General features: G+C 38.6%; 1 protein-coding gene across 2 annotated transcripts in view; it reads right to left on the bottom strand.

Moving 5' to 3' along the window:
* Nucleotides 1-3,445: 3,445 nt before the first annotated feature.
* The window catches only part of Asz1 (ankyrin repeat, SAM and basic leucine zipper domain containing 1), a 52,804-nt gene continuing 40,892 nt past the window's right edge, over nt 3,446-15,357 (bottom strand). The window contains exons 11-13 of one of the 2 annotated variants that reach the window (XM_021191401.1): nt 7,580-7,685; nt 6,673-6,786; nt 3,446-3,745 (exon numbers count right to left, since the gene is read on the bottom strand). In XM_021191401.1, the coding sequence (XP_021047060.1) occupies nt 3,593-3,745; nt 6,673-6,786; nt 7,580-7,685 (373 nt within the window). In that variant the 3' untranslated portion in view covers nt 3,446-3,592. Of the gene's footprint in view, nt 3,746-6,672; nt 6,787-7,571; nt 7,686-15,357 lie in introns of both variants that reach the window. The other variant, XM_021191402.1, reaches the window with a different exon arrangement.

Consider the following 15,357-nt stretch of genomic DNA (forward strand, 5'->3'; position numbering starts at 1 on the left):
GGCCCTTCTCTGCAGGAATCTCTTGAGTGCTGGGAAGGCTGAATTCAGAGAAAGAATTGCCTAGGCCTTTCTGAGAGTGCAGGGTATCCATGTGCTGTGTCCTCAAAGCAAACTCAAAATGAGTTTTTAGATGCTTTCTCCCCATGAGTCTATGATGGTAGGTCTGGACAATTCCCAAGAAACTTATAATGCCCCCCTCTTCCAATTGTGCTGCTTCTCTTACTTTAATCTCTCACAACTATGTGTTCTTTGGCCCTAACTTTAGATGCCCCTTTCTGGCTAACTTATAACTCTCTCGACTCTTTCTCCTATGCTTTCTGTTTAAAATTAAAGTAAATTTAAGCTAAAAGCAGGTTGCTATACCATACCACAGGCTCTATACCACAGGCTCTTACTAAATTTCTTCAACCAGACTAATTAGACAATGTTTAAATTCAGCTTCACACAAAGTCTTTAGTATATAGGTAAGATATAAGTTCTTTTCCATAATTATTACAAATGTCAATCTATAATAGAGGTCTCATTGCTATATGGAACCTCGTAAGTAAAGCCTTTAATATCTTTATGTTTATTGGCAAATCTGGTCTTATGGGCTCTCACCAAACTGTCGGCTCAGCTCTGTTCATAGCATTCTAAAAGCTTTCTAGCTGGTCTCTCTGAACTTCCCTAAGTCACTTCCAAAGTCACTGAACTTCAGTCATATATAGTGTATATCCAATTCCAGTACTTTTTTCCTCCTGAATTAAATTCCTGAAGTGGAAGTTTCTGGCTATGTCAGGTACTACAGACTTACATGGTGCTTCATTGCTCTCGAGTCTTCTCCTTTGCTGATCTTCACTTCATTGAGAGAGGCACAGCAGAGCACTCCTGGCATCCTGGCTGGTCCTGGCTGCTCCTGTTGACTTATGCAGATTCCACGGAGGCCTGGAGGTTTCTGCTAGATCATACCACTCCTACTGATTTGTATTTACTATCCTGACAGTACTGAACTAGACTGCTGGTATCCTGACAACAAAGACTGGAATAGCCCCAAGGAACTACTTCTAAACAGGTCCATATCCCCTCGTCTTATTTACCATCTTATCTCCCCTGCCTTTGAACAGTGGGCTAGACAGGGGTGGTGGTGGGGGGGGCAGAGTTGAAGTAGGCTTAAAAAGTCTAAGTTCAAGGCATTTGAGAACTTCTATTAAGTAGGTTTAAAAAGTCTAAGTCTATTTCCCCACGACTATGACAAATACTGAGCAAAGCCATTAAACGACAAAATATTTGGCACAAAAGTTCCAGATGTCTGGCTTCATTGCTTTAAGCCTGTGGCATGGAAGAACCCAGGCATGCTGATGCAGACTAATGCTATTGCTTATGGCAGCCAGGGAGCAGAAAAGAACCAGGAAGAAATGTGCTGAGGACAACATTTTCCTCCTTAACATGGTGGTAATATGGTATATCCAAGTGTGTTGGCTAGTTTTATATCAAGCCAGAGTGAAAGAAATATCAATTGCGAAAATGTCCCCAGTAGATCAGCCTGTGGGTAGCTTGTGGTGCATTTTTTGGTTGATCGATGTGGGAGGGCCCAGCTTAATGTGGGTGGTACCATTCCTGGATGGGTGGTCCTGGGTGCTATAAGAAAGCAGGCTGTGAAAGCCATGGGAAAGCAAGCCAGCACACAATACTCCTCCATGGCTTCTGCCTCAGTTCCTGTCCCTAAGTCCTGCTATGAGTTCCTGCCTTGACTTCTCTCAGTGACGGAGAGTGACCTGAGAGTTGTAAGTGGAAACAAACTGCTCCAGTTCATTGCAGCAGTAGAAATCCAATCTGAGGGTCAGTATTCTTCCTTTCCAGATACTCGATTTCAGCAGGAGGCTACAATGGTTCCAAGGACAGGAATACTTTGTGATTCAGACTAATTAAAATAACTTCCAATGACAACACCTATCTCTGTGATGGAAGGAGGCTCTTGAGTTACCTATTGCAATAATTTCTACTTCCATAATAAGCTCATAATAAAGTCAAATAATCAGAGTGGGCACGGACTATATTCTAGATATCAACTGTTTTTACATCATAAAGAAATCCTTATTAATTCTATTGATACTTTACCCAGAGAAATAATTTCTATAAATACACAATGCCTAAGTTATTTTTAGTTTGTAATCTGGAAATCAAATTGTAAGGCAGTGTCACTGCAGGAATAAGGCTTTCAGAAGACACAGCTGCAGCTAAACGAGTAGTACTAATTTCCTCACATTTGGAGAACACTGGGTAGAGTTCTGCAGTATTGTAAAGAACTCTACAACAAACCATTTTGGAAAGCAAGTAAAATAAAATTTTCACATGTGATGGCTGAATACTGAGTTTGATTTTGTTAAGAAAGAAGAGTCGAAACCCATGCAGCCATAAGAGAGAACCTCTCTTTCAAGTGAACTGATAGAAAAGACCAAGTGGTTAATCAGGTAGGATGCCTATCTTCCTCTTCTTAGTTTATTTTGTAAAAGGAAAGATAATAATAAAATGTAGTAATTCTTCTTGTCCAAGTGTCAACAAACTCATGCTTCTATGTCTTGAACTGAAGTAGGAGACATCACAAAACAATATACTTTGCTATAACAGTTGTTGACGTGATAGTGGGCCTTCACTGTGTTCTTACTTCAATGGTACCCAGATGAGCACCTCTGTAAAATGGCGTTGAGTCCTGCAGCTCTGGGATGAATAGGCAAAGGCTGCTACTCATAGTCCTTGTGCTCCTCTCTCGCCCTGCACTTCTTTCCCCTTCCCTGCTGTTGGCTCTTAACTATAGACAATTGCTGTTTTCAGTACAGCAAGACTTGAACCAAGACTTGAACACTATGCTGTCTGCTAAATGGGACCTGCCTAACATTTTATCTCAATTTTAAAATTAGACTTAGTATTTCAGTTCAAAAAGTAAAATTTACTCTTAGAGATTATATACCAAATACTATTTACTTTCATAATAGCTCTAAAATATTATATATAGAATATTTAGCAAAAATACAGAAAATGCTAATATATTTTGTGCCTTATATATTATTTCTTAATTTTCTTTGTATTCAGCATTTAAAATACTTTTTCAAAGTACTTATATTTTTATATTTTACTGTTGCTTTCTCTAGCACTTTGCTTTCTCTAACACTTTCAAAACTACTAATTAGTAATTTTCCTAGCAAAGTCATATAAATAAAAAAGTAAGATGATCTTTATTATATAATGATGGAAGGGAATAAGGCCTAAAAGAATATCAACTTATAAATATTCTAAGCATTTTTTAATGACAAATGAGTACACTTTCTCTGAATGTAAAGAATACCAAACATTTATTTTGCATGTGATTTAGTCAGGTTCAAATGAAAGAATTAGCCATAATTTATTTCTTGATTGAAAGGAACATAAAAATGTAATAAACTATATAATTCAAACTGAAGTCACGTTCTAAAGGAAAACTGTACTTTATGTTATCATAATTTTTCCTTTGGAGTACAGGCAAGGAAATAAAGCTATGCTGTACCACAAATGATTAGAAGCCATGCTAGGACACTCAGAATAAGATGTACATACAGAACTTAAGTAAATATTACTATTATTTTCTCTGCAAAGTTAGCTTGCCGATGAAAAGCAGCAGCCCGAATCCACATACTGTAACTGCTGACCTCTTCAGAATTCGAGTCTTCCATGTAGAGACCTCTTCTACTACTGGGATATGAGTTGGATCATTTTCTCGCTCATTCTGCATCTAATTTTTAGAATGGAAAACTAGAGTTAGTATATACCATACCAAAAATGAAAACATTTGTTTTGAAAAACAAAGTTCATAGTAATTCACTAGTTTTAGATGGAAGAAACTGAAAACCTCATGACAGATTAAAGTGAACATGATGTCTTTGCCAGTGTCTTTCACAGATCATTATTACATTTACATTAATAGTAAATAATTTTACAGATGATCACATTTAAAAATGGTGATTTAGTGTCATGAGACAATGTTCCTTTCATTTCAACTTAAAGTTTCTATTTCATCTATAAGGTATAATTGGTTTATTTGCTTTTGAATTAAACTGAATTAGTATTCCATAAAAGACTGAGCCCTTCTTATAGGAAGTCTACAGCAGAAGATTAGGAGCAAAAGTCAGAAGACAGTGCAATGTAACCGCAGCAACAGATGTGTCTGAGCAGCTTCCAGCAATGAAAGTCGACTTCCTAGACTGCTTCTAAACGCTCACAGTGGCATATTCTGCAAAGAAGCCTCCCACCAGTGTGTGTGTCAATGGGGGTGGGGAGGAAAAGGTGAGAGATAGCTGCTGTAGTGGGTCAAGAGAGAGAGAATAAGCAGAAAGCAAAAGATCTTTAAAAGATAAAAAGAACTGGACACATTCATAGAGTGATATTTACTAGAAACATCCTGAGCTGGAGTGATGATAGAAATATTTTCAACAATAGTAGGAATAATGCCTTTGAAATTCTACAGTGTAAATATTTAATTTTAGAAGTCTGCAAAATTAATTTCAAATTTATAGTACAAAAATAGACTCTGATGCTAATCTCATTAATACTGTAATCTTGGTTTAACTTCCAAATGGCTTCATTCAGCAACAGATTCTTTTTTGACACTGATGCTCCATTTACTGAATCCTGAGACAGTCATTCCCTTATTAAACAATGACCCTTTCTGACAAGAGTTGTCAGTGTGTTGGTTTGAAAGAGAATGATGTGGTGTTAAAGACTAGCCTTGACCTTTCCTATCCTTGCTTTGGGACCTCAGTGCTTATCTGTGATACCTTGTATATTTCTTTGCAAAGTTCCTATTAGGAAATTTTAAGCTATCAAAAACTTAAGCGAGCATGACAACATAGTCCCCAAAATGGAGGCCTTTCAGATTTTCTGAGTAAAAAATCTCATTACAACAAAATCTCTTCATGTAAGAATAGCTTAGAAATATCAGTCTATTCACTTGCTATTATTTACCTAAGTAGTAAAAAAAATGGTTGCCGGTTCTTTTCACAGGTATATATTATTAAATGAAATAATATGATAGCTAATCATACCATGTTTTAGGTTCAGGAATTTTAAAGCAATGCTTCTTAATTTTATCTGACACAGTATACTTTGGTTCTTTCTCTCTTAACTACATCTCACTGCCACACTACAAGCAGGTTTTAGTTTAAAAAGCCAAATTATGCTTTTAGGAATTTTCTACACTTAAAACCATGCTTTCAAAGAAACTTCTATACACACATCTTCTACTTTTCCTTGAATTCTCAAGAAGAATATTATGCTGAGTTGAGTTACTCCCACATTCCCTCAGTTCTAGCTGTGAAGGAGGAAGTGAGGATGCATGTACTCTAACCCTGTGCTATCAGTGAGCCCAGGCTCTCTAGCTTGTGAGACACTCCCTTCATCTGGTGAGTGAACGTCACACAGCAAGCAAGTGTCACACAGAACACAACTCTCACAGCACCTCTTCCATAAAGGAGCTCATTTGCTTCTGAGGCTGAAATGCACCACTCCTTTTCCTGTTTAAGCATCCTCCTCTCACTAATATAGAATTTGCTTCACAATGTTGTTCAATGATTAAAAGACTTCTGTTGATCAAATATATTTTAAGGGAGATGACAAATTACTTTGAATATAAAGTTTGCTCTTAAATTCTTTTGATAAAATATTGGTAAAAATATTAAATGATTCTTAGGCTGAAACTATATAATTAAGATGTGTCACAAAAGTTTTGCAGATAACAAATTTATGAAGTAAACAACAGAGACTCAGAGGTGATTCTTTTAAAAGGAAACTCAGAGTGTCTTTCCCTTTATTTTACAGTTTCAATAAAGGCAATTTCACTAGCCTGCATGTCAGTACCGACATTTTTAAAAGTGGAAAAACTACCTGCCTTTAAATCCACACATATGCTGCTCTTATATAAATAAAAAGACAATAAAAATGTTCACATTCTACAAATAGTTAATTCTAAAACGTGCTATAGAGTTTGGCCAATAGGAATAAATACTACATTGCCAATCCTACCTCATTAGCAGAGCTAGTCAGCATTTCATTTGCCCTTTTTGCATTTATGAAGTTATAAGTAACAGTGTAATTTCTCTCTTTAACAAGTGAACAAGTGAAGAAATGTTTTCAATTATTTTCCATTGGCTTCACATTATTTTTTCAGTGCTGAGGATTGAACTAAGGGGCTGGCATGCACTCACTAAGCACACACGCTACCCCTGAATTATACTCCAATTTGAATTATAGAATATAAAATATAGTGTCGGCCTAGTATAGAATACTATGGCACATAGAGGTTTGGAATAAACTCTTACCAGAGGCATCACTATTTTATGGTCCGTGGCCATCTGGCCAGACTATTTGAAAGGGGCTGGAAAGCAGTTTCCCACGAGGCTATGTTTAGTGAACTCTAGAAAGACTGTCATCGGGTTGCTAAGGAGAAGGATGAGGAGCACATATCCTTTCAGCAAATCCTTCTTTAACACCCAACAACTCCTTATGTACCCTTTTCCCTTGGGAAACTGTCCTTTTACCAATCCTCTGTGTCCTACTGGCTGTCTTTGTTAAAACCGACTGACTTCCCAACATCTTGCTGTGAAATTTCTCCCCCGTTTCCAAGCATGCAATGTTAACTGTATGTGTGTGTGTGTATAAATATACCTTCTGAATCAACTCCTTCAGTCTGCGGACCTCTTCATTCAAGTCTTCAACATTACTAGCCAGTTCTTCACAAACTGAAGTAAAATTTCTGGGAGAAGCCCACTCCAGTACTATCTGTTGATATTTCCAAAAGTTACATCAAAAAAGTGGAACTAGTCTTTCAAAATTGATATGCACAAAGATTATCAGATACTGTAAAAGATTAAATTATATAATTGACTTTTTGTTCAGAATAAATCTTGGTAACAAAAGTAAGTCAGTCATTTTATATAACAATTTGAATTAGCTTGCTATATGAATTTCTTAAATACATACTTATGTATAAAAATTAATATTAATAATATTTGTGGTGAATAAATAATTTTCCAAAAATTTAAAAATGACATTATTCTCAGAATGGTAATATACATTAACCATAGGAAAACAAAGTTGTTTAAAATTTTTTCATTATAGAGTCTATAGTGTACAACAAAACAGACAAAACAAAAACTCAAAAAGTCTGCTTTTGTGAGTCATTATTTATTTAAAATTTTCTTAAGAAAAAACTCTATGTCAATATAATTTTTAATCAACATTCAACATGCTCTTTTGTTTCCTCTTTCACTTGGGTCTCCTAACAGTTTCTATTTTAATCAATTAAATCATCATTAACAACAAATGACAAATTCAATACAGAGATTAGTTTAGATTTTGGCTTGACTTATTCCCCCTTTGCTTGAGGCTCAGGGTTGAAGGTTCTATGATCAATTCCATGTACAAGAGAATATTTACATGGACCACTTCAGTTCCCATGCTGAACCACCAGCAGAACTTCATCAGATCAGAACTGCCTAACGAGTTATCATGCCCTTATCCAGCCTGTTCTTCCACACTCCTATTTTTCACAGAGCAACTCTTACTTAAATACCTTGTGAGAATTTACGGGCAACTCGGTAATGATATTCTGCACAGCTGTGATTAAATGGCCACACTGCTTATTTAATTTCAAAAGAAAGTTGAGGAACTCATCACCACTAAAGAAAAACAAAACAAAACAAAACAATAGAAACCAGTTAAAAGTAATTTATGTCATTCTACCAATCGGACTATACATTTTAAAAAGAGATTAAAAATATTTACTACCTAATATGCATTTGGGACTAAAATATGCATTAAGTATAAGAGAAAACCAAGTCTTTAGTCCCAAGAATGTTGAATTTCTTTTTTTTTCTTTTTCTTTTTTTCGAGACAGGGTTTCTCTGTATAGCCCTGGCTGTCCTGGAACTCACTTTGTAGACCAGGCTGGCCTCGAACTCAGAAAATATAGGCGTGCACCACCACCCGAGTGCTGGGATTAAAGGCGTGTGCCTTTATTTATTTATTTATTTATTTATTTATTTATTTATTTATTTATTTATTTATATATTTATTTGGAATGTTGAATTTCTTTACTACTCCATAATTATTACATAGTTTTTATTAGATATTTTCTTCATTTACATTTCAAATGCTATCCCGAAAGTCCACTATACACTACCCCCTGCCCTGTTCCCCAACCCACCCTCTCTCTGGCATTCTCCTGTACTGGGGCATATGATCTTCGCATAGTTTTTGTTCCAACTGGTAATAAGGACACATGCTCCACTATGTTCAGAGCAGCCTTATTTATAATAGCCAGAAGCTGGAAAGAACCCAGATGTCCCTCAATAGAGGAATGGATACAGAAANTGTGGTACATTTACACAATGGAGTACTACTCAGCTATTAAANACAATGAATTTATGNAATTCTTGGGCNAANNNATGTATCTGGAGGATATCATCCTTAGTGAGGTAACCCAATCACAAAAGAAGTCACTAGATATGCACTCACTGATAAGCAGATATTAGTCCAGAAACTTAGAATATTCAAGATACATCTTGCAAAACACAAGAGAACCAAGAAGGATGACCATCGTGTGGATACTTCATTCCTCCTTAGAATAAGGAACAAAATACCCGTGAAAGGATATAGGTACAGAGACAAAATTTAGAGCTAAGATGAAAGGATGGACTATCCAGAGACTACCCCATCTGGGAATCCATCCCATCACCAGCCACCAAACCCAGATACTAATGCACATGCCAGCAAGATTCTGCTGAAGGGACCCTGATATAGCGGCCTTTTGTGAGGCTATGCCAGTGCCTGGCAAACACAGAAGTGGATGCTCATAGTCAGCTATTGGATGGAACACAGGGTCCCCAATGGAGGAGCTAGAGAAAATACCCAAGGAGTTGAAGGTGCTGCAACCCTGTAGGTGCAACAACAATATGAACTAACCAGTACCCCCTGAGCTCGAATCTCTAGTTGCATATGTAGCAGAAGATGGCCTAATCNGCCATCATTGGGAAGAGAGGCCCCTTGGTCTTGCAAACTTTATATGACCCAGCACAGGGGAAGGCCCAAGTAGTGGGTGTGGATGCGTGGGGGGGGGGGGGGCGGGGGATAGGGAACTTTTGGGATAGCATTTGAAATGTAAATGAAGAAAAAAAAAAAAAAAAAACAAATCTCAGTGCTGTTGCCAGGCAGTGGTGGCACATACCTTTAATCCCAGAGCTTGGGAGAGAGAAAGGCAGGTGGATCTCTGAGTTCCAGGACAGCAAGCTATACAGAGAAACCATGTCTCAAAAAACCAACCCAAACCCAAGCCAAACCAACACACACAGAGAAGAAAACAGTTCATAGAGATAGAGTAATTCTCAAATTCATCTGGAATAACAAAAAACCCAGGATTATCAAAACAAAACCAAACAAAACATTCTCAACAATAAAAGAACTTCTGAAGGAATCACCATCCCTGACCACAAGTTATACTCCAGAGCACTAGTGATAAAAAACTTCCTGGTACTGGTACAGAGACAGACAGGTAGACCAATGGAACAGAACTGAAGACCAGGAAATGACCCCACACACCTATGGTCACTTGATCTTTGACAAAGGAGCTAAAACCATCCAGTGGAAAAAAGATAGCATTTTCAACAATGGTGCTGGCTTAACTGGCAGTTATCATGTAGAAGAATGCGAATTGATCCATTCTTATCTCCTTATACGAAGCTCAAGTCTAAGAGGATCAAGGAACTACACATAAAACCAAAGACTCTGAAACTTATAGAGGAGAAAGTGGGGAAAAGCCTGGAAGACATGAGAACAGGGGAAAAATTCTTGAACAGAACACCAATGGTTTGTGCTGTAAGATCAAGAATCGACAAATGGGACCTCATAAAATTGCAAAGTTTCTGTAAGGCAAAGGACACTGTCAATATAACAAAATGGCAATCCAAAGATTGGGAAAAGATCTATACCAACCCTCCAACCAATAGAGGGATAATATCCAAAATATATAAAGAACTCAAGAAGTTAGACTCCAGAGAACCAAAAAACCTATTAAAATGGGGTACAGAGCTAAACAGAGAATGAGGAATCCCAAATGGCCAAGAAGCACTTAAAGAAATGTTCAACATCCTTAGTCATAAGAGAAATGCAAATCAAAACCACCCTGAGATTCCACAACCTCACACCAGACAGAATGGCTAAGATCAAAAACTCAGATAACACTCCTCCATTGCTGGTACAATGCAAGTTGGTACAACACTCTGGAAATCAGTTTGGCAGTTCCTCAGAAAGTTGGACATAGCACAACCTGAGAACACAGTTACACCAGTCCTGGGCATATACCCCAAAGCTGCTCCAACATATAGCAAGGACACATGATCCACTATGTTTATAGCAGCCTTATTTATAATAGCCAGAAGCTAGAAAGAACCCAGATGTCCCTCAACAGAGGAATAGATACAGAAACTGCTACATTTACACAATGGAGTACTACTCGGCTATTAAAAACAATGAATTTATGAAATTCTTAGGCAAATGGATGGATCTGGAGGGTATCATCCTGAGTGAGGTAACCCAATCACGAAAGAACTCACTTGATATGCACTCACCTACCTCAAAAATATTAATTCTTCCCGTCAAAAGGAAATGCAGGAACAAAGAGTGGAGCAAAAGTTGAAGGAAAGGTGATCTAGAGACTGCTCCACCTAGGGGATCCATCCCATCTGCTGACACCAAACCCAGGCACTATTGCTGATGCCAAGAAATGCTTACTGACAGGAATCCAGTATAACTGTACCCTGAGAGGCTCTGCTAGACCCAAACCAATACATATACAGATGTACACAGTCAAACATTTGACTGAGTATGGGACCCCAATGGGGAAGTTAGTTCAGCTCTGTAGGAGCTGAAGGGGTTTGCAACCCCATAGGAGTAACAACATCAACTAACTAGAACCCATAAAGCTCCCAGGGACTACACCACCAACCAAAGAGTACACAGCGGGTACCCATGGCTCTAGCTGAATATGTAGCAGAAGAATGCCTTATCTGGCATCACTAGGAGGGGAGCCCCTTGGTCCTGTGGAGGTTTGATGACCTAGGATAGGGGAATGCTGAGGCAGGCATGGGTGGGTGGGAGAGTAACCTCATAGATATAGAGGGAGGAAGGCATAGGGACCTTGTGGAGGGAAAATTGGGAAGGGGATAACATTTGAAATGTAAATAAATATGTGGCAGAAGCTTTGAGTCCCTCCTTGTGTACTCTTTGGTTGGTGGTTTACTCCCTGGGAGCTCTGGGGGTACTGGTTGGTTCATATTGTTGTTTTTCCTATGGGGCTGCAAACCCCTTCAGCTCCTTGGGTCCTTTCTCTAGCTCCTCCATTGGAGAGCTTCTGCTCAGTCCAATGGTTGCCTGAGAGCATCCACCTCTGTATTTGTCAGTCACTGGCAAAGCCTCTCAGGAGACAGCTATATCAGTCTTCTGTCAGCAAGCACCTGTTGGTATCCACCATAGTGTCTGGGTTTGGTAACTGTATATGGAATGGACCCCAGGTGGGACAGTCTCTGGATGGCCTTTCCTTCAGTCTCTGCTCCACACTTTGTATCTCCACCCATGGGTATTTTGGTCCCTCTTCTAAGAAGGACTGAAGTATCCATACTTTGGTCTTCCTTCTTCTTGAGCTTCATGTGGTCTGTGAATTGTATCTTGGGTATTCCCAGCTTCTGGGCTAAGATCCACATATCAATGAGTGCATATCATATGGGTCCTTTTGTGATTGGGTTACTTCATTCAGGATGATATTTTCTAGTTCCATCCATTTGCCTAAGAATTTCATGAATTCATCATTTTTAATAGCTGAGTAGTACTCCATAGAGTACATATGGAAGGACCCATGGCTCCAGCCACATTTGTTGCAGAGGATAGCCTTGTGGGACATTAGTGAGAGGAGATGCCCTTGGCCTTTGTGACAGTTCGATGCCCCAGTGTAGGGGAATGGCAGGACAGGGAAGTGGGAGTGGGTGGGTTAGTGAGCAGGGGGAGGGGGATGGGATGGGGGGGTTTCAGAGGGGAAATGAGAAAAGGGGATAAAATTTGAAATGTAAATAAAGAAAATATCTAATAAAAATAAATGTAAATAAATAAAATAACCAATAAAAAAAGAAAACAGTGTTGGCGTCCAATGAAACTAAGAATGCACTGCTCTCTCCAGTCCCTTCCTAGTATGTATACAGCATTTTCATTTTAGGTAAGCTTGTTGGCTATTAGGCTGAAAACAACAATACAGAGCACGCACTCACTCTATCTATCCAGATACCCACTTCATGGTCCCTTCCTTCCTCTTTTGTGTTTGGTCTCAGGTAGACTAGTATGGTCTGGAACTCACTGTGGAGCTGTGGATACGTGGAAACTCCTGACTTTCTTGTGCCTACCTCCCAAGTACAGGAATTATGGGCTTGGTCCACCTTATCTTTTTAGTTCCTTTTAAAACCAAAGTGAAAATATGGATTTTTAAGGTCTTACTGCTTTATTTACCAATAAAAACGGTATTTATAAAAGTGTTATCCATATTTTTCTTCACTGTGTGTCTTGACTTTTACCTGGTTTTTACACTAGAAAAGAGAGAATACAGAGAGCAAGAGTGATTACTTGTGTTGATTTTTGCCTATGTAATATTTGCATACAGTACACATATAACTTAGTGGTTAGGGCTCTTCTGATACTTGAATTTTGTTTACTATCAATAAGTACTCAACAGGTAATTCATCAATGACATATACATTTAATATAAGAAGTTCAAGGAAATAAGTATCTATTGAGAATTATCCAAAATATCAAGTGATACCACTTATAAGACTATAGACAGGATACCTAATATAAATTTATCAGCACTTTTTCTGAAGACAGTAAGGAACTTATTTAAAATAAGAAGACAGTATCACTTGCAAAGTTAGTCTTATTAAATGTAATTTGCACGAGAATGGCCCCCATAAGCTCATATGGTAGATCTTGGAAGAATCAAGGGATGTAGCCTTGCTGGAGGAAGGAGTACTGCTGGAGACAGGGTTTGAGGTTCCAAAAGACTAGTGCCATTCCTACTCAAGGATGAAGATCTAAGCTCTCAGCTGTTGCTACCTTCGTGCCTTTGTCCTGCTCTCAGGGATTCTGTCTGAAACTATATGCCCAAATTAAACACTTTCTTTTTATAAGTTGCCTTGGTCATGGTGTCTATCTCAGTCACTGTCCCATTACTATGAGGAGACACCATGGCCAAGGTAACTCTTATTGAAGAAAGCATTTAATTTGGGGACTTGCATACAGTCTCAGAGGTTGGTCCGTTATCCTGGTAAGGAGCATGGTGGCACACAGGCAGACATAGTTCTGGAGAAGGAGCTGGAAAGTTCTAAATCCTGATCCATAGGCAAAGGGAGAGTCAATGGGCCTGGTGTGGGCTTTAGAAACCTCAAAGCCCATCCCAATGACACACTTATAATCCTTTCAAACAGTTCCACTCCCTTGTATCTACGCGTTCAAATACATGGTCCTGTGGGGGACATTTCTATTTAAACTACCACAGTGTCTTATCTTAGCAATAGTAAAGTAACTAAGATACTAAATGAGAAGAAAATATAAGCTTTTATTTTGACATATAATTTTTGACGTATAATTTGCCACTGAATAGCAATAGGTAAGTTATATACATCACAGCTCTAGTGAGTACCATTCATGTTACATGGGATATATATGGTGTCTCCTATTACTGCCGTAAATATATAACCTATAGAACTCTGCATGCAGCCCTAGCAATTTGTTTGCATTCTAAGAATTCTAAAGAAGCAGATATGACAAAGGTATGGTAAATGAATTATTTGATTAAACTCATGTGCGTGTATGTGAACTATGTTCACCTTTTCAGAGAATACTTTATTACACAGTGACACAGGATTGACAATGTGACCTTGGCACATAAGACTGTACAACTTTTTTGAAGACTATAATGTAATTACATGATTTTCCCCTTCCTTTTCCTCTTCTAAACTGTCTCATATACCCTTCCTTTCTTTCTCTCAAATTTATGTCCTTTTCCTTCATTAAGTACTGTTATATACATACACACAAATATATATTTCTAACTACTTACATACAACCTGTTTGATCTGTATGTTACTTGATTGTATATGTTTTTAGGGGTGACCATTTGGTTTTGGATAACAAATTAGGAAGGCTATTTCTCTTCCTTTCAGCATTCATAGTTGCCTATAGTTCTTTAGGGATGTTGAGATCTCAGGAACCTTCCCCCTCCACACTAGCATGTGTACTGATGTTGTCCTTATTTAGCTCATGCTTAGGGGCAGCCTTGTCTGTGCGATTTTACAGGTATATCTTCTGACATTCCTAGAGACACGCTCTCCCAGCAAACTCAGTATTGCTCTGAGCTTACAGAGGCACTGACTGTCTCTGCTGGTCAGTTAGCAGCATCCATTTCTCCTCTCTTGCCATGGAGAGCATGCCCTAGTCTAGAGCAGTTCCTCTAGTCTGCTTTCAGAGCAACGATGAGGAGAGCCTCTGCAGCTCCTCAATGATAAGAATGACCATGTAGACCGTGGCTCATATTTAACATTTATAAGTAGGATATGCTATATCATAAAATTCTGAAGTCCAGTATTAATGTAAAATTTAATCTATGATTAGTAGATTATAAACAGAAGCACCACATACTTGTAGAATAACTGAAAACAAACAAACCACTCAAAGATATTAAGTGGCACTATTTTCTATTTTCTTTTTTTATTATTTTACAAGATATGCTCTTCATTTACATTTCAAATGCTATCCCGAATGTCCCCTATACCCTCCCCCCTCCCCCTGCTCCCCTGCCCACTCACTCCCACTTCTTGGTCCTGGCGTTCCCCTGTATGGGGCATATAAAGTTTGCAAGACCTAGGGGCCTCTCCTCCCAACGATGGCTGAATACGCGATCTTCTGCTACATGTGCAGCTAGAGACACGAGAGCTCTGGGGATACTGGTTAGTTCATATTGTTGTTCCACCTATAGGGTTGCAGACCCCTTCAGTTCCTTGGGTAATTTCTCTAGCTCCTCCATTGGGGTCTCTGTGTTCTATCCTATAGATGACTGTGGGCATCCACTTCTATATTTGCCAGGCACTGGCATAGCCTCACAAGAGATAGCTATATCAGTGTCCTTTCAGCAAGTTCTTGTTGGCATATGCAATAGTGTCTGTGTTTGGTGGATGATTATGGGATGGACCCCCAGGTGGGGCAGACTCTGGATGGTCCATCCTTTTGTCTTAGCTCCAAACTTTGTCTCTGCCACTT

This window comes from Mus pahari, chromosome 2 (assembly GCF_900095145.1).
Source record: "Mus pahari chromosome 2, PAHARI_EIJ_v1.1, whole genome shotgun sequence".
Classification (NCBI taxonomy): Eukaryota; Metazoa; Chordata; class Mammalia; order Rodentia; family Muridae; genus Mus; species Mus pahari.